This window comes from Protopterus annectens, chromosome 14.part0 (genome assembly GCF_019279795.1).
Source record: "Protopterus annectens isolate FY-2018-M chromosome 14.part0, PAN1.0, whole genome shotgun sequence".
NCBI lineage: Eukaryota > Metazoa > Chordata > Ceratodontiformes > Protopteridae > Protopterus > Protopterus annectens.
Genome location: NC_056748.1, coordinates 429,568,524 through 429,588,598, shown reverse-complemented (window position 1 = coordinate 429,588,598; position 20,075 = coordinate 429,568,524). Strand labels below are relative to the sequence as shown.

Sequence of the window (20,075 nt, the reverse complement as noted above, 5' to 3'; positions counted from 1 at the left end):
TAATCTTATTACAAACGGAGCAACTGCCACAGCTATACATCCCAACATTACTATCTACCATAGCTTCCAATTTTCTATTTAAGATTTCTTTTAAGTTGGGATACCTTTTGTAAGAAAAAGTAATATACTTTGGAAAAAGATGACCAATTGCTGGATCTTCACATACCACATGCCACAACCCTCTAATAATTTTCTCCATTGTAATGGAAAAACTAGAATACCTAGACACAAAAAATATTTTATTCAAATCTGAAATAGTTTCAGGATAGTGTATATTCTCATATCTACACATCCTAGATGTCTGGTCTTTACACAACTTCCATTTTATAGCCAGAAGTTTATCATGATCATAACCACGAGATATTAATCTATCCAGAATTCCATCACAAACTTCCTCCCAAAGTTTTTTATCTGAGGTATTTCTCAAATTCCTTTTAAATTCCCCTTCTGGTAGAGCCCTAATCAAATGTAAAGGGTGCATGCTACTAGCATGCAAAAAATTATTAACCGATGTAGGTTTCCTAAAAGTTCTATGTTGAACCAAACTATCCATTCCTACATAAAACTCTACATCAAGAAAAGGAATTTTAGATTGAGATATGTGTGCTACAAATTCTAAACCATGATGGTTCTTGTTCAAATCCACCAAAAACTGATCAAACAAAGAAGTATCACCCTTACACACAAAAATTAAATCATCTATGTAACGTTTAAAAAATACAACATTATTAACAAAAAATGTATTTTGAAACATAAATTCCTTTCCCCCATGTAAATTACTGCATAAGTTGGTGCAAAAGCTGCACCCATAGCAGTTCCATTTACCTGCAGAAAATATTCATTTTTTCACAAAAAATAATTGTGTGTTAAACTAAATTCAAGCAAACTTAACAAAAACCTAGTACGTGGTCCTTCTCCCATCACTTTATACATTGCTTCCAAACCCCATCTTATCTTAATATTGGTGTAGAGTGATACAACATCAACACTAGCCCAGTAATAATTCTCTTCCCATTTCAGCCCTTTTAAGGCTAAGCAAACATCTTGAGTGTTTCTCACATGCGACTGTACTTTTGGAAGAAATTTCTTAAGATGAAAATCCAGGAAACCGTTAACCCTTTCAACAAAGGAACCGATTCCTGAGATAATGGGCCTACCGGGGGGATTGGCAACATTTTTATGGATCTTTGGTATGATATGCATATAAGGGTGACGAGGTTCCCTTACTACTAGATTTTTTACATCTTTACCTGTAAAAAATCCTAATCTTTCCCCTCTTTCTAATAACTCATTGAGTTCATTAGAATATGAGGTTAAAGGGTTGCCTTTCAACTTTTGATAAGTATCTTCCAATAATAAATTGTTAACAATGTTCTCATACTTATCAGTGTTCATAATCACCCAATTGACCCCCTTATCAGCCGATTTAACAGTAACCTTATCCAATTTCATCCTAAAGGCCTTAAGAGCCGCCCACTCATCTTTACGTAAATTAAAAGCCTTTTCATTCACACAAAAAGACTTATGTGCTTGTTCTAATTTGGATAGAATAACATGCTCAAAAGCATTTATTGCCTGAGATTTTTTAGGAGGTATAAAGTTACTGTCACCAGAAAAATATGGGACATCAATATGGCCATATCCTCCTCCATAAGCCCCTTCCACATTTGTATCTGATTCCAAAGAAAGTTCAAGTGCATCTTCATTCTCATTTTCATTCAACATTAAACCTTCATAGTCATATATACTCAAATTTAAGAGAGATTCATCCAACAAGCTTTCACTTCCTGTTAGGGAACATTTTTCTTTTTCATAAAAATAGACCTTCAGGTTTAACTTTCGAATGAAATCTTTCACATCCAAAAAGATGTCTGAAAAAGAAGGTATCCTGGTAGGCACAAATTTTGTGCCCTTAGATAAAACACTCAACATTTCATTAGACAAAAGCACATCAGAGAGATTAATCACACTCAAGCCAATGTTATTAATGGAACTGCCATTCAGTCCCACATAAGGTGGTACTAGGAAAGTTTCATTTATTTTAGTCAGGTCTGTATGCAATTGCTTTATACTTTCCTCAAGGTTACTGGAAGTTATGTCTGGAGCTTGCACTTCTTTTTGCTGAACAGCTAAAGGACTTTTCCTAGTCGGTGTTTTTTCATCACCTTTTGTTGCTGATTTTCCTTCAGGTCCTCTGTTTTTTCTTTTTTCCTTGCATCTAGGGAGTGCACTTACTAGTTAGTTACTGAAATATACTCCAAGAAGGATAAATAACCAAAGCCATACCATAATGTAATGGATCACTAAAGCCATATCATTCTTTTACCGATAACTAAAGCAATAACCTAAGAAGTTTGAGTGCTCATTCACATGCATCAGGAAGGATGTATGACTAGAGCCATACCCCAGGATGACTGGATGAAAAGTGACCTACTTCCAAGAAAGAAGAATGACCAAGGCCATAATATAGTCTTGAAGAATTTGGCCAGAATCCTGCTCTTAGAAACTATATTTCCATCCCAGCCATAATGGATGACTTCCTTGCATACCCAAAAAGTGTAGGTGGTTCATACAAAACCCCAAGACTGAAGGATTACTAGTTTCAGTCTTCAACATTGGATGACGTCACTAAAGATGCCCAGGAGCATTAAGTGGAAAATAACATTATGGATACAGAATCATCTGATACCAGCCACATGAAACTCCACGGGTGCTCTACAGACCACCTGCTGAGACTTCCACAAAAATTATCTTGTGGGGGAATAGTATTGCAAACCAAAAGAAAGGTTACTATGGGAATTGTAATTGATATAAGATGAATGTCAGGCATTTTATGCAACAAAATTTTAGTTTACAAAGAATATGAGTAGCTTTGCCTAAATATATAAAAGCTGACATTAATAGATACCATTAGTGAACATTGATTTTTCAGTTAAATGTGCTATCATATTGTATTGTACTTTTATTATCAAAACCATACTACTTTACATTATTACCAAGTGATATTCTAATCATACTAATACTGTGTTAAATGGTTAAATGTGGCTGTACAGAAATGTTTATTTTGACAGTAGTGGAAGTTTATGCAGTATGCCTCTCAGGCTGAATAAATAAATGGAAGTATATATTAAATGTTTTTGATTGTGCATATATGTCTGTATGTATGTTTATCTGTCTGGGGGCGCTTTCTGTAATGATTTAAGCTACAGGCAAATGTTAGTAGCAACTTGGCTCTGGCAGTGCAGATTTCTTAGTGCAGTTACTTTGGTTACAACCATAGCCATATATAATCATATTTCTGATTTTTATTTAGTTCACAGTGCCAGGATCTAATCAAATATTCAGTGGAAGTCCTATTTTCTCTCTCTGTGATGATCCTTTATTACCATTAAACCCCCCCTAAATGTATCCTGTTATGTAATCCACATAGATAAACACCATGATAAATAAGCCATGGAATTCAGAACGTACTACAGCCAGCAGTAAACCCTACCACAGTTGTTATCTGTTGACAATATCCATGTCCAGTTTACAGATAGCTCTACAACAGTGATAGGGGAGGCGTATGGTAGTTGCGTGCTGTCCCTCAGAAATGCTTGCAGTAAGTGATTTATGCAGCCAAGTCACTCAGTGTGTGTGTTTTTATGTGGCTGAGTGTGTCCATGAGAGTGATTAGTTGAGGGTATGGTGTTTTTTTTCCTTTTTTGATCTGATCTATGGTTTGTGTGCACGTGTGTATCTTTGTGCATGAGTATCTCTGTGTGTGTGGGTGGGGAGTTGCCATGTATCTAAACTACCTTAGACTAAAGAGCAAAGCCTGCAATACTGGATGGGAGGGACACTGGACAGAAAGGACTTTTAAGTATCACATTAAGACACATAAGTTACTAGAACAACATAAATGTCTGGCATTGACTGATGGCAATGGTTTGTGAGGAGAAGCATGGCAGTTATACGAGGCAAAAATCATGGTTGGTCGCTAACTTCAGGGACAGTTGAGATGTAAGGGGAAGTGTCCTTTAGTGTGTATTTGAATTTATGCGGGTGAGTGAATGAGGAGGGTGCCTGTGCCAATGCGAATCATAGCCCACCAGTGATGATTACTGAAGCAAAGTGCTTATTACCACTTGAGGTAATCATAGAGTGATTCAGAGACATGAAAATTAGCTGATAGAGGTCTTTTCTGATGTGTCTCTGAAATGACAGTTTCCATGATTGAGTTAAATGGTCCTTTTTGCCAAAGCACTTAATGCTCATGGCTCAGTTCTTTCTGAATCCAGCCCAGGGTTTACCCACCACTGCTAACTGCCTGAGGACAGATTTAAAACCATTGTGTTACTACTGTACTTCTGAATTCACCAGTGCATTTTGCATTTAAAACATATTTCTGCTTAACTGCTCAAGTGTCACAAACTTAAAATAAATATAGTAAGACAACTGATTTGTAAGTGTAGCAGAACTTGAATTTGTGCTTAGTATAGGAATTTTTACAGTCCTGCATCCTAAGTGGATACCAGCTTGAGGATAACTAATTTTCTGACTTAAAATAAACATTTTCTCTTGAATAATGCTTCTGGCAGCCAGTGATCTACCATTCATGTTGCAAAGCTTTATGATGCAGTTAACAGTCTAGGCTACAGAAAAGCACAGATGTACTGTATATAATGAAAGAAAAGAACTGCCATCCACTGAGTTTGTCCAAGTTTGCATCTAGGCACTGTGGATATACCTCTACAATTTCTGTTACATCCACCACCACATCCACTGACCTGCAGTGCACTCCACCATTCCATCTTTTCCTCCAGCCTCAGTACTATTTCTGTGAAATGGTATTATCTAAAATTACTTTTGGCTTATCACCTTTTCCCTTCTCTTGTCCTTTCTTTTGAGTATCATACCTCTCACTTACGCACTTACATTATGGTGGACCCTTCCCTCCCCTTTGTCTCAGATCATATCATTCCAAACTGTCTGGGGCTGAGAAAGGACCTTCCATTCCTTTACAATTACATCACTGCATCATTTCTCATTTACCTAAAATTACTATCAGATACTAAACACTGTGTTGAATATATTATGGCATTGCCAATGGAAACTCCAGCATGGTCCTTGATTCTGTCACTTCTGCCAGAAACATAAAGGAGTGATGTCTGTAAACTGCAGGAGGACATGCTGAAGGATGATGCATTTGTGTAAGCTAAAGGAGACCATATTGGAGGTGTGACATGTCTTGTCATTATGAAGTAGTGTGCTTGCAAGTTGCATGGCCATATAGGCAGTGATGTAGTTGTAGCTGCTAGAAATATGTAGAAGATGACTTTTGTAAGGAGCAGGGAACCGTAGAAGCTGATTACATTCATGCCTGCAAGGACAATGTAGAGGTGATATGCTTGAAAATGCAAGAGACTTGTAGGGGATTATTTGTTTATAAACTTTTAGTTCATATAGGAAGTGATTTGTCTGCATAGGACTGGAATGTAGGAGTTGCTGTTTTTGCAAGCAGCAGGTAGATAGGTAAGTTACAGGATTAAATGGGTGTAACCAGGCATATATCATTTAAGCCATGGCATAAACTTTTCCAACTGTATTTTGTGCAGTGAGATCTGTTAGCATTTAAATAAAAGTAGAGTACTTACAATGGTTTGGGGGTACATATAATTTGTTAAATAGCTTTAATTTTAGAAGGTTTGGGTGACTAAACTTTTTGTTCTTTTTAATCCTTCACTTCCTGAGGTTGGGGTGTTACAGTTGGGAATGACGACGTTGCATGCTAGAAGCTGGTGTACTGTTCCGAAATTCTTGACTATACCTCAGCAGGTAGAAATGTAGGAGGTATCACATTTGTATGTACATGGACATGTACAATGTTAATCTGCAGGGGGCATGCAGGATGTAGCATGTTTGTAAGCACCTTGGGCATGGAGAGCATGTGATGTCCTTGTAAGCTACTGGGGACATGAGAAAAGGATGCTTTTGTAGCCATTGGGGACATGTAGAAGGTATTTTTAAGTAAGCTGCAATGGCATGTTTGAAGCAATTTATATGTATGTTATTGAAGAATATGTAGGAGATATTGCATTTGCATGCTGCAGGAAATATGTAGCTGCTAATATATTATAGCCTTCAATGAATATGTACGTAATATGTTTGTTCCTGCAGAGGTGCCATAATTTTAACAATTGAAGGAGGTAGTGTTTGAGAAGGAACAGAGGAGGATAAAATGGAATTTGCCATAAAGTGGCAAGTTTATACTTGCACTGTCTTCTTTGTTCTAGAGCATACTGAATTTAAGTGTTGTGCATTAACTGCCTTTTAAGAGTAGTAGCAGATTGCAGAATGGAAATAATTTACAAAAAAAACTGAAGTTAAATGAGTTTGCCTATGTTAAAACCAATTTACCATTATATTTAAGCGTATGATTCTTTTCTCATTTTTACTAATAGTTGCATCCTTTTTTTTTTTCTAGTGGTTTCTCTAAAGCCAAAACAATGGCATACTTTGGGGAGGGTCATGGCCCCATCCACCTCAGCAATGTGAAATGTAATGGCTCAGAGCAGTCACTGAATGAGTGTTTGAAAGATGTGAATGGGACACAGAGCTGCAAGCATAGTGAGGATGCTGGAGTGATGTGCAGCAGTGAGGATGATCCACTGAGAAACAACCACAAGAAAGGTAAGCTGACTGATGCCATAGGAGCAGCACTGTCTGAACTAGATCCATTAAATTTAGTTTATTCATTTAAGGGGAGCCAGTGCACTTATGGCTAAAATCAGTTAACTGAAAGTATGCAAGTTTTTAACATCTGTGAGGGAAATAGCATTAGGATAAGGACAGTTGATCTATGTGCAAGAGGGAATAGAGGCTCTAGAATGCAATTCCAGTATGATTAAACCTAACTTTAGAATCAGTAAAACCTGTGAGTGTAGCTGTCCCTTTTTTGTTACCTGTATATAGTTGTGTGTTTGCTGTGAGTTAAAAGTGGTTGGGGATTTAAAATATATTTAGTTTTTTGTTTCTGGAGTGTTTTTATTGAAGCAAAATGTTTTGGAAAATATGATTGGTTTAAACAGAGATGAGAAGCAGCAACTGTATAAAAGATCAGCCTACCAAGCATTATTGTGTGCATGTAAGTTAAATTTGGAAAATACATTAAAAAACTGTCATGCAGAGTATGTCAAATTAATAGCTTTTTATCAAAATGTCAGTTTTATCATGGAACACAACTGGCATTGCAGGTATAGTCAAAAAGCAGAGCATGCTGGATTATATTAAGATTAGAGTATAAATAACAATACTACAGGAAACACAGTTGTATAGAAATGAGCATGGGGCAATGATACTGATTGTAAGCGGGATTCCAATAGTGATAAAAGTGGAAAAGAAAGACAATGATAGATTTGTGCTAGTAAGGGGTTATTGGCAGGGAAGGAGGAATTACACTGCCATGTATCTATATTCCATCTAAAACTACTGTTATGGAGCTTAAGAGAATTTTGGGAGACATCACTAGCTTTTAGCAGGGAATATTATTTATGGGGTGGGGCAGTCCCACCATTATGGAAGAAATCTGTGATGTCTGTATTACCCAAAGAGGGTAAAGACCCTTCAGACCTGGCAGCATATAGCCCTACTTAAATTTTAAACAATGATCATTAGTTATGTCTGTACTTGCTAAAAAATGGCAATTATTGATTTGCAGTAGGATGCATCAGAGGATCTTGAAGAGAAAACATAACACGATGGTAGATGTCTGAAGAAATATATATGGGAATATTTGGAATGGAAGATATAAATTTGGTATCAACAACTCTGACAAAATTTAGATATTTACCAATGTTCAATAAGTGGGTAAGACTGGATTATATTTCACAAGAGCATGGATTTTTAATTGAGAGTTTTGAAACATATCCAGTAACTGTTTCAGATCATGTATCAATAAAGACTAAGATAAAGCTGCTGAATAATGGAGTAAAAAGTGAGACACTGGCACTTTCCTACTTAGTTAAAAAGAGAGGAATTTAGAGAATGTGTAGTGGAAATTATTTGAGACTTATTAGGGAAGATGTACATTTCTTCAGAAGGGATAGCAATGGAGTGGGATAAAATGAAAACAGAACTGTATTTGAAAAAAATGAATATTATAATAAGGTGTTTAAAAAATCACTTATTGACAGATTTGAATAAAAAAATAACCAGAGATCCTACAGAACTATTACAAATATTTTGAAACATCTTTAAAAATTAGTATAAAGCAGAGGAATTGGAAAACAAGAAAAGGCACAAATGGAAATATTTATGGAAGATGTAACTATGCCAAGGTTAGGCGACGGAGCTCAATAATTAATAGCTAAGATGGAGGGAATGGGATAAAAATGATTAAGTATAATCAGTAAACAAGGAAGTCTCCAGGAAGAGATGGCATTGCTGTGGATGTTAGGATGGAAGAATGTGATGGGGATCTGGAAGTTTTTGTTTCACAATGTTTTAAACAAGGACAGTCCCACCATCATGAAAGAATGCTGTGGTGTCTGTATGACTCTAAGGGTAACCCCCCCCCCAACCGAACTGTCTTCATCTAAATCTAATTCAATTGTAAATTAAGATTATTAATTGTTTAGGTTTATACTTGCTAGGAGAATGATGCAGGTGTTGCAAAAGTGATAGCTGTAGACCAAGGTTGTTTTGTGGATAGAAAGCAGATACTGACAATATTAATAGAACAATGATGATCCAGAGGGAAACAGAGTGCATGAAAGCATCTCTATTGTTCGTGAGTATTAATGCAGAGAGAGCATGCCATAGGGTCTGCTGGGATTTTGAGTAGGCAACAATAGAATTTGCATTCCCAGGTAAAATTACAGGGTTAATAAGGAGGCTACAGGAAGGGTTGGAGGCAAGAATTAAGGTGTGATGATTTTTATATGCCCTGCTTCATGTCATTAATGTTTGGAGGAAAACTTAGGAGAAGGGAAGAGGAGGGAGATAGTTAACTGTAAGTAAAACAAAATTTGGTTCTTAACGTTAATACTTTTATAGTGAATGATATAGTCTGCATGCTATAAAGTAAAGTTTTCTCAAGTTATTTTCAAGTGTAATGTGGGTACTAAAGTAAACATGCACTCCTGTTTTTTTTTTTCTTATTCTTTTTTCTTTGTCCTTGTTCGGTTTTAAGAAATGTAGGCACTTCAGTGTAACAAAAAAAAAAGAAAGAAAGAAATAAAGAAATGTCTGGTCAAAAGAGTATGATACAAGAAAAAAATTATGTGCTTTTTCTCATTCTTGCTTAGGAGAGTGACTGGATTAAGGCCCTTTGCTTGATCTAGTAACAAGTTTTAAGAGAAAGCAAATAAATAAAAAAGAACATTGAATATAATAAAGCTTTCCTCTAGCAAATAAATAAATGCTTGTAGAAGCAACTCTCTATCTGGTTCTCATGTCTTCATGGAAACAATCTGATAAAGAGCAATAAAAACAGAATACTTCTTTCTTTCTATGTGTTTCTCTCAAAGGCTAAGATATCATGTTTTCTGAAAGCATTCAAGTGTTTTCCCATTCTGGCAGAGCAATAAATATAAAATAAAACCAGACAGTATTTAGTACAAGCATGGGCTGTGTACCATGCATCTTAGCATGGATAAACCTTCCTTTTATGTTAACCCAAGTTTGTTAGTGTGGCTGTCAGTTTGGGACAATTGTTCCTATTAGGAGGGTAAAACTTCAATATTTGAATATGTGCATAGTTTTGTGTGTTAGTATTAACTTAATAGGTTTTAGGGGTGTATTAGGGTGTATTTGTTTTTTTTTTGTCTGAGGGCTTTCAATAAAACAAAGCATTTTGTAAGATGTAACATGGGCTGAAATAGATATGACAAGAAACTGTATAAAAGTCAATCTGCCAAACATTCATGTGTGCATGTAACATAAACACAATGAGAAGTTCCTGCAAGTACGGCAAGTTAATGGCCCAAAAAAATCATGAATGCAATCAAAAAAACAAAGGCCAGCACACACAAATGTATAATGTGTGTGTGTGTGTGTGTGTGTGTGTGTGTGTGTATGTATATATATATATATATATATATATATATATATATATATATATATATATATATACATAAATTAGGCAGAACAGACCGGTTTCAGCCCAAAAGTAACTAAGCCTTCCTCAGTGTTAGAATCATGCAACAAAATCAAGCCTAATATACATTAATGTAGTAAAACAACACAACAAAAGTCCTGCTGATTGGTTGGCTATAAATGTTCATTTAAACCTGGTGGAAATAATCCCCACCAGCTTAATTATCCAGTTTTTTCTTTTTAATTCAATACATCATACCAACCTAATTTATTAGCCCAGTCCCCAACTATTCTGTCAGTGATAGTAAACCTGAAAGAGGCTGTAGTGTGACTTAAAGAATGCTTAAATAGTGCATTGTTAGGTCTTTTTAGCCTGATGTCACTGAGGTGCTTGAATATCCGTAACCTCACCGGACGGGAGGTCTGACCGATATAGAAAGCAAAACACGTACAAGTGGCCAGGTATGTAACCCAATCAGTTCCACAGCTGAGCAAAAATCAAATGTCAAAGACCAGCCCAGTATTTCTACTTGTAAACTGTTTGGACTTTGCCACTCTGACACAGTGTGGAGACAGTGCTCCCCAGTTAAAGTGGTTTGGGATTGTTCCCCCAAAATCAAACCCTGTTTATAATGATTAAAGTACGAACCCATGTTTTTCCTCTGCAATAAGAAAAAAAGACATCCATCATTAAGGAAGCCTGATAGCCCTTCGTCTGCTAATAGTATATTCCAATGTTTGTCAACAGTATCTAACAAAACATTGGTATTGCATCCAAAAGTGCTAAGCAATCTGAGTACAGGTTGACCATGTTGGTGTTTATCCTTTGTGCTTGCTTTGGCAGCACATATACTAAAATTGGAACGATGTTGTTTATCCTTGTATATCAAAAGGTCATTCCTATTCATGGAAGATGCCAAATTGCTGGCAGTAAGTATTGTGCCAATTTTGTATCCCTGGGATTTAAACCTGTTAATAAGGCTCTGTTTGTAATGATAGTATTTATCTGGGTGTGAGCAAATCCATCTTATACGAAAGAACTTTGATTTGGGGATGTGTGTAATGTGGGGCAGGTGAAAGCTGGAGGCATGTAATTATGAGATATATTGTGGATACTTGCGAAAAACCTGAGTATCCAAGGTGTGGTCCAGATTTCTGGAAATCAAAACATCCAAAAAAAAGTGATTTGATCAACATTATAATTGACAGCAAACTGGATACCCCACTTGTTACCATTAATATATTCCATGAGCTCATGCAAATATCCTTCGTCAGCTTTCCAAATGATCCAGCAATCATATAAGTAGCATCTCCACATATCAATTTCCTCAAGATATAAATTGTGGGTAACATCATAAATCAATTGCTCTTCCACATAAGCCATAAAAAGGTCAGCATAAATGGGGGCAAAGGAAGCCCCCATAGCCATACCCTGGACCTGCCAGAAATATTTGCCATGATAGTAGAAGGTGTTCTTTGTAAGCACATGTTCATCAAGGCAAATAAGAAATGTGTTGAAACCGGGTGGATAGACCTCGGCTTGGTAAAGCCAATATTCAAGGGCTAATAACCCTGTCCAGTGAAGAATATTGGTATATAGAGACGCTACATCAAAGGAACATAACAACCAACCTGGTTCGAGTTGTATATCCGAGATTAACTGTAAGAATTGGGTGGTGTCCTGGATGCGAGATCTAGCATGTTTGAGTAAAGGCCAAAGATGATAGGTTCATAGGTAGGTACTAGGCTATTGGCCCTGGGGGCCTATACAATCCCAGCCAAAAAGGTACCCTGGCTTTTGCTTTTGATGTGTCAACAACTGTGACAATGGTTCTATAACAGATCCATGACCAGATACAATTGGTCATCCCAGGGAATCATATAAATTTTTGTGGATTTTTTCTTTCGGCTTTTCCCAGTTAGGGGTCGCCACAGTGGAACTCTGGTCCGCTTATGATTGGCAGTAGATTTTTACGGTGCTGAGGTGCCAGCTCAATGCCCAATCTTCAACGAAGACACGCCCATCCACGCATGTCTTTCGAACGCTACTTGACCACGGGGAGGCCATGCAGACTCCACACAGAAGGCTCTCCAGCCGAGAATCGAATGGGAGAACCTCTTGCTGTGAGGTGACAATGCTACCAGTGCACCACCGCGGCTACAGATATAAATATTGATGTTTAGGATCAGGGACAGTTAGATGGTACAAAGTGGACTGAGAAATAATGCCTTCATCCCTTGCTAACAAAAGAAATTGGTCAATTTGTTGTTTAAAAATTTAGGACCAGGATCCAAGGGCATATGCATGTAGTACCAGCCATTATTCAACTGTCTCTGGGCCTTGGCATCATATTTACACCAATCCATGACCACTATGGCCCCACCCTTATCAGCTAGTAAAATCACTAGATCCTTGTTTGGTTGTAAATCCCAAATGATCTTTTCGGTCCTTGAAAGGTTGTGGGTCTTGGTCCTAAATTCCCGGGATCGAAAATGTTGATCTTTGAGAATCATATGTTGAAACATGTGGATTGAATGTTGCATAGTTGGCATGAATGTGGACTTCCGGAATCTAAAAATGTTAGAATCACAAACAGTAGATGAGTCAAAATACAACCTAAGATTCAGCAATCGGCAAAAATCAATAACAACTTGTGCTAATGAGTCCTCTGAGACAAAAAAGCAGGTACAAAGTTGAGTCCTTTATTTAGAAGTTGCAATTCAGCTTGTGTGAGTGATGTTGAGGAAATATTCAAAACATTACTGCAGGTATTTATTTGCGTGTCATCATCTTCAGTAGAGTGTGTACACTGTTTATTCCTGTGATGCTTTCTCCATCCCCTCCGTGCCCTGCCCCTAAAGGGGTATCAGAATTCCTATGTTTGGGGGCCTGAGGCTCTGCAGTGTATTGTGCCTCAGAATCTGTCATAGAGGAGGAATCATCTGCTGATGTCCCACTCAATAAGTAGGTTTTTTTTTTTTCAAAATGGACCTAGGCCTCATCCTTTTGAAAGGTTTCTTACCCACATTGCTGAATGTAACATTTTTATTAGGACCAAAGGGATTCCCTCGCAAATAATCATCCCTATCACATTGAAGTTTCCTCATCCTTCAACTGTTCTTCCAAGGACAATAATTCTTGGCTTAGCTGGTTAAGGCAAGTAGCATAACATGCCTGCCCCTCAAATTTTCTAGTTTCTTCACAAGTGGAGGCTACTTCTGTAATGCTAGAATCTATGGATCGATCATAATAACCAGTAAGAGTGTCCACAAAGCCCATGGATGCCTTTTGCTGAACAAGGGTCCATTGTTCTGCAAGTTCCTCATCCAGATGAGCTACAATGGGTTGAATCCAGACCCTTAAACCCCTGGGTGAGATCCCTTTAGTTTGGTATGCTTTAAATAATCTTAGATGCCAAACATTGGTCCGTAAGACCCTCATACTCTTTGTTAATTGTTGGAAAATTGTTGAGCAGACGTGTTGTGGTTCAACCTTGTCTCCCATGTCACTCGGGTTCCCCCCAGGTCCTAAACCAACCCCCCCCAAGTCATCCCTATCAGCCAATAACCCCCTAAGGACCTGAGCAAGATCCAAGATATAACAATATTCTTGATGTAATAATATATGTGGGGGGGCCAAGATGACACAAATGAGGAGTGTGCCAATGTACCCCTGGTGATGACCAAAAATAGGTTTAAAAATGAACCTCAGTGTCAAGTCAGATAGAAGAATAATGGACCTTTCAAGGTATCAAATCCAATGTGGGTTGGCACAAATATAGTCAACAACATCCATATAAAGAATATCTATATAAAAAAATTGTTTCCTGCAAACCAATCCAATATCATTGGGCTGAGTTTAGACTCCACCAAACTTAAATGGGTTTCCCCTATGCATTTCAAAATAAAAGTGGGAGATAATAGTAGCCAGTGCATTCAAAAAAACAATAAGGAAAAGATATTAAATAGAGAACCAGAATTCCAAACTTGTGTGAAAACACAAGAGTGCAGGTTTAGGAACACCCATAAAAATACCAAAACACCTATTAATAATGTAGACCAAAATGTAGATGAACCGATATAGCCACTGCATACTCAGAAAAAACATACTTCATAGTACAATAAAGGTTTTGCTTTCCAATAACCGCTTTGCTACATCCCCTTCAAGTCATGAATTGACCCCTATAACCTCTAAGTGCAAGTCTAAAGAACCCCCCAAGAATGGCAATTGGAATAAGGACAGCAAGGAACCAAAAGCCAAAAAGTTTTATATGTAAGATGTGTTGTGCCTACTCCCATTCACATTGATCATTGTTGGTCCCTAATTATAAAAAAAGTATGATCATAACTACCTATCCTTATTAAATGAAAACAAAAATGAGCATATCAAATAGCAGCCACAAACTATCGCATATCACAATAAAAATAATAAAGGTAAGGATGTCACAATCATATGAGTAAAAATTAGACAAAGGAATGATATTAATATTCAGATAATATCAGAAAACTGACAATGTCTAGCTAATAGACCATTCCTGCACCAATAACTATCCAACATATCATGCAAAACATAAAAAATGTTTATATATACATACAGAAGGAATCCGTGTCCTAAAAGAACAATCAAAATTAACATAATTATTGAAAAAAATGTACAAAAACATCAATAAATTAGGAATTTGTCCATTTGGATTCCAGCACTTCACACTGTTGAAAAGTGAGCCACCAACTAAATCAGTCCTGAAGCCATTTTGTCATGCCGATATGCAAACATATGTCCAGATCCACAATAAACCGTAATTGTGTTGTAAATATAAATGATTTAACCACACACGCCCCTCATACAGTTGTTATGCACAAAACATATGCCCAAAACAGTGTCACCCAAGTCTGAAGCAAAAAAAATTCAAAAAGTCCAAGCTCAAACCAGATCGGTGAGTCCTGCTACGAACACATCGGTTGAGTGACCAAATATCAGGACGTAACAAAGTGTAACATAAACCCTGGAACTAGATACTTAACAAAAAGCTATTACAAATAAAAGGTGGGAATAATAACTTTTTAACATAATGACACTTTCTGTATTATCTTTAAATATTAATGGTCTCTCAGATATATACAAAAAAGAAAGAGTAATGAACTGTATTAAAATGCAGAATGCAAACAGTTATGCTACAGGAGATACACTTGGAAAGAAAAGAACGTGAATTTGATAAAGAATGGTTTTCAGGACAGTCATTCAGGCTAATACCCTTGAGAAAGGAAAAGAGGAGTACTTGTCTTAATTGCAAGACGTGCTCCAATAGTGATAGAAGTGTTTAAAAACTATAGTAATGGTAGATTTGTAGTACTACGGGGCTACTGGCAAGGGAGTAGGATTACGCTGGCATGTTTTTACATTCGACCTAAAACTGCTATAACGAACCTTTACAAAATTCTGGAGAAATAATCTGTTTTTAGCAGGGAATATTACTTATAGATGGGGACTGGAATTTGATTTGCAGTAGTGAAGATGTGTTTGGGTAGCAGAAGGGAAAATGTAATAAAGGAGGCTAGATTTTTGAAGAAATTTATGAAAATATTTGGCATGGAAGATGTGAATTTACATATTATTATCCAAGATACAAAAACTGGTCTAGGCTAGACAGAACTTTCATTTCACAGAAACATGTGCATTTAATGTGCATTTAATTGAAAGTTTTGATATACACCCAATAACTATTTCAGATCACGGGCCAATAATAACTAAAATAAAAATGCAGGGTAATGAAGTAAAAATGAGTCAATGGTGCTTTCCCACCTATCTGTTGAAAAGAGAGGAATTTAGGGAATGAGAAGTGGAAATTATTCGGGAGTTTTTACAGAAGATATACATTTCTTCTGAAAATATAGCTAGAGTGTGGGATAAAATTAAAGTGGAGTTTAAAATAGGGTGGAAGTAAAAGAAAGAGAGTTATGGTTAAGGCATAACAGGAATTATTTAGAAAGACTGACAAATGGTAAAGTACTGCAGAATAGGGGGAATCTCACAGAACAAGAAAAGGAGTAATTGCAGAATGCCTAGCAGAAAATAAAGGATTACCTCAATAATATGCATGATTTTAGAAAGATTGCTGTGAAGCTACTGTTTTTTTGATAATGCCACAGCACAAAAACTTTTTGTGGAACGACACAGGCAACAGAAAGTAGAAAGGGTTGTGGCCAACCTTAGGGAGCCTATAACAAGGAATTCTGTAGAGATATTTTGGAAATTTTATGAAAGTGTGTATAAAGCAGAGAAATATGGAAATCAAGAAAAGGTACAAATGGAAACGTTTATGGGAAAATTAAATGTGCCAAGTTTAGAGGTATATGAGGCTCAATTACTAACGATTAGGATAGGAAAAGACAAGATAAATGTGGTGATGTATAGCTAATCCACAGGAACAGATGGTATTCCTATGGAAGTTTGGAAGCTAGGAGGGAAAAAAATAATAAAGATCTGGAAGGTTTTGTTTAACAGTATTTTAAGAGGAGGAGAATCTCCAACAACCTGGGAAAAAAGCAGTGGTGGCTGTAATACCTAAACAGGGTAAAGACCCATCAGATCCAGCTTCATACAGGTCCGTTTCAATCCCAAACAGTGATTAAAAAGTGTTTATGTCTATAATGCCTAAAAGAATGGCAAAGTTGATGCCAAAACTGATAGATATGGATCCAGTGTCATTTCGTCAAGGGGGAGGCAAACCAAACATTTGACAACATTAACACAACCTTGATGATCCGGAGGAAAGCTGAATATAAGTAAATACCACTGTTGTTTGTGGATCTTGATGCAAAAAAAGCATTTGACAAATGAGCAGAGCAATGGAAATGTTTGCATTCACTGAACAAATTATAAAGTTGATTAGAAGGATATATGAGGGATCAGAGGTAAAAATTAAAGTGGGTGGGTTCCTCTCTGATAATTTCTGTTTGAGAAGAGGAACCAGGCAGGGGTGTCCTCTTTCCCCTTTGTTATTTGCACTATATTTAGAGCCATTGGCCAAAGAAAATGAGATTCAGAAATTCAAGGATGTAATTGATATTGTAGTTAAGAAAAGCTGTCTCTATTTGCAGATGATATTATTTTATACCTGATAAAACCAGAAAAGGACATTTTAGTGTTGTGGAACATTTTGAGGCAGTTTCAGTTCTTTTTGGGATACAAAATTAATGACGCTAAAACAAAGGCAGATTCTGTAAATGATGTACCCACACACAAATTTGTTCAGCAATATCCATGTTTATTGGGACATAATAAAATGAAGTACTTAGGAGTATGGGTTAAAATTATTCTGGTGTAGCAGCTAAGGATATGTGGGAAGAGACTAAAAAGATATTACAAAAACTGAGAAACTGGAAGCTCTGTTATATGGGTATGGATAGCAAGATACAAGCAGTTAAAATGTTTTTAGTCCTTTTAGTTTTATACACAGGTCAGGCATATTTTTATCAATAAGAGGAGAAGTTGTGGATAACAATTAATAAAGAGCTGAAGGATTTTATCTGGGAGGGAAGACAACAAGACTCAAGTGGGATAAGCTGATTCTTCCAAATGAACAAGGTGATTTGAAAATAAACAATTTGAAGAGGTGCTTTAGAGCTACACATTTAAGGCTCGTGCATTGCACAAGCAGAGACATATAATTTAAAGTGGAAAAGCAGGATGGTGAAACAGGGGGAAGCTCAATGAGAGACTGGGATTTTGGATGCAGATCCTTAAGGAGAATAACAGTAGCCATACAGAATATTGTGTAAATATATATATATATATATATATATATATATATATATAAGAACTAAGTCAACATGGGAAAGGAGATTCTGCCGATAGGGATGACTACAAGTAGGGATACAGACAATAGGCAAGAGGGGGCTGGAATTTATTGGAGAAAACTGGAAAAGAACCAAGGTATTTTGAGCATTGCTGTGAGCATCACTTATCTCTGCATTTAATTTTGATTTGAAGCTCTTTATTTAAGGTTTGATCACTTCTATTTTGTATCTTATTCTAGTATTACATTTGGTTTCTTTTAAGTTTTCTGTTCTGTTGGAGTTTTAAGAGTTCTTGGCTAGGGTCAGTTAAAAAAAAGTTGCCAAATAATTCCTTTGCAAACTGTGAATAGCATCAGTTAAGTAGTGGGAGGGGTGGAGATACAGCATTGCTCTTATCTAAAAAATATCTGTAGTTAGCTGTAGTTAGCTGAAGTGTTTGTGTGGTCTGCATTGGTCTGAGTATCACTCATCTCTGCATTTAAGTTTGATTTGAAGCTCTTTATTTAAGGTTTGAACACTTCTATTTTGTATCTTATTCTAGTATTACATTTGTTTTGTTTTAAGTTTTCTGTTCTGTTGGAGTTTTAAGCCTTGTTGTGTTCTTAAATTTGGTGGCTTTTGAGTTCCCCACCTCTACTATAAATCTCATTTTGGACACTCCTCCCAGTCCCATCTCACCAGCTTATTCTACTGAGTAGAGAGATCATTTGGGAAGGCCCCCCCCCTTAGTTTCTCAACCTTAAATTATCATGTTTCATCCCTTCCCACTTAACCTAAAAAAAAAAAAAAAAAAAAAAAAAACAGAAAGAAAACATTGCACTTTATTCATCTGCTTTTACTGTATTCGTGTTTCTCCGTACTTATTACTTTATTTTGCTTTTGCTACCTGTTCTTAAAAGTACTCAATTGCATTTATTCTGATGCATTTATTACTGCTTGTTAGCCTGATTAAATTGTAACTGTTATTCCAAGCCTTTTGGTTTAAGCACTTGGGCTTCAGGCCGGTTGTTTTACATTAAGAAGGTTTGTGGTCTGCACTCTTGTGGCAGGAGAGGTAGCTTGTAACCTTCTAAGTTAGGAGTTGCTGGTTGAAGGCTTAGTGTCTGTTATTTTAAAAGTGTCTTAGCTCTTGTTTAAGCATTTGGGCTTCAGGCCAGTTATTTTACATTAAGAAGGTCTGTGGTCTGCACTGTTGTTGGAGGAGAGGGTAGATTCTGCCCTTCTGACCTGGGAATTGCTGGTTAAAGGTTTATTGTGCCTGCTTATTTGAACTGTTTCTTTCTGAAATTGATGTGTCTTGTTTGCTGTAGCATAGACTAGATTCAGGCCTGCTGAATCTAGCTTTGTTTGTATAACATGAGCACTAATTCAGGCCATCTTTTTTTGGAGAAGGTTCCCCCACACCCTAATGGCAGGAGTGTGCAGTTAGAACTTGTCTCATTGAAGACAGCTGGAATAGGGCTCAGTTTTGAACTTTTTTATTGGTTAATTTGTTGAAACCAGTTTGCTCTTGTTTGATACTGTTGTATTTGTGTGTATCTGTTCTCCTGTGTTAAATTGGCCTAAACAGAGTTTAAATATCTTTAGCATAGTCTGGTTACAGATTTTGCTGTATTCAGATCTGTTTGTGTGATTCCTGTGTTTTCTGCTAAGCCATCTTGTGTTGGTCAGGGCCAGTCTGCACTTAGTGGGAGTAGGTGAACTGGTTTGGCATAGGGTGTTGAGCTAAGAGCTCAGGGACAAGGGCTGATTGGTCAATTCCAGTGTGTCTATTTTACTTTCATTTTTGTGGTATTTAAACCCAGCATTTGCATGAGTTTGTGCTTGTTTGCCCATTGTGCACCCCACTTTGCTGTTTTAACCCTTTACGAGGTATCTCAGTTGCATTTTCCCTTACCAGCTCTCCTGTGTGAGTGAGGCCTTTGCCTGCAGCTATTGTGTTGATTTTATCCAGCCCTATTCACACCTGTAGGTACTCTCCTCAGATAGTACCCACTCTACTATCCATGTTCTCTCTTCCACATATTTTGATAAACATGGATGTACAATTTCCTATGGTTTCTCCTGGTAGTCTGGTTGATATGGGCATCCTGAGACAGTGTAGCAACTGCCTTATGTACACAAACAATCCTCTACTACTACCACCAAGGAACACAATATGTGAGAGATGCAATCCCATTAAGAACCTAGAATCCTTGCTG

General features: G+C 36.9%; 1 protein-coding gene across 1 annotated transcript in view; it reads left to right on the top strand.

The window, feature by feature from the left end:
• The window catches only part of LOC122788668 (neurotrypsin-like), a 557,316-nt gene that overhangs the window by 363,987 nt on the left and 173,254 nt on the right, over positions 1 to 20,075 (top strand). Inside the window, exon 8 of the mRNA XM_044055564.1 lies at positions 6,467 to 6,672. Within this exon, the coding sequence (XP_043911499.1) occupies positions 6,467 to 6,672 (206 nt within the window). The remainder of the gene's footprint in view (positions 1 to 6,466; positions 6,673 to 20,075) is intronic.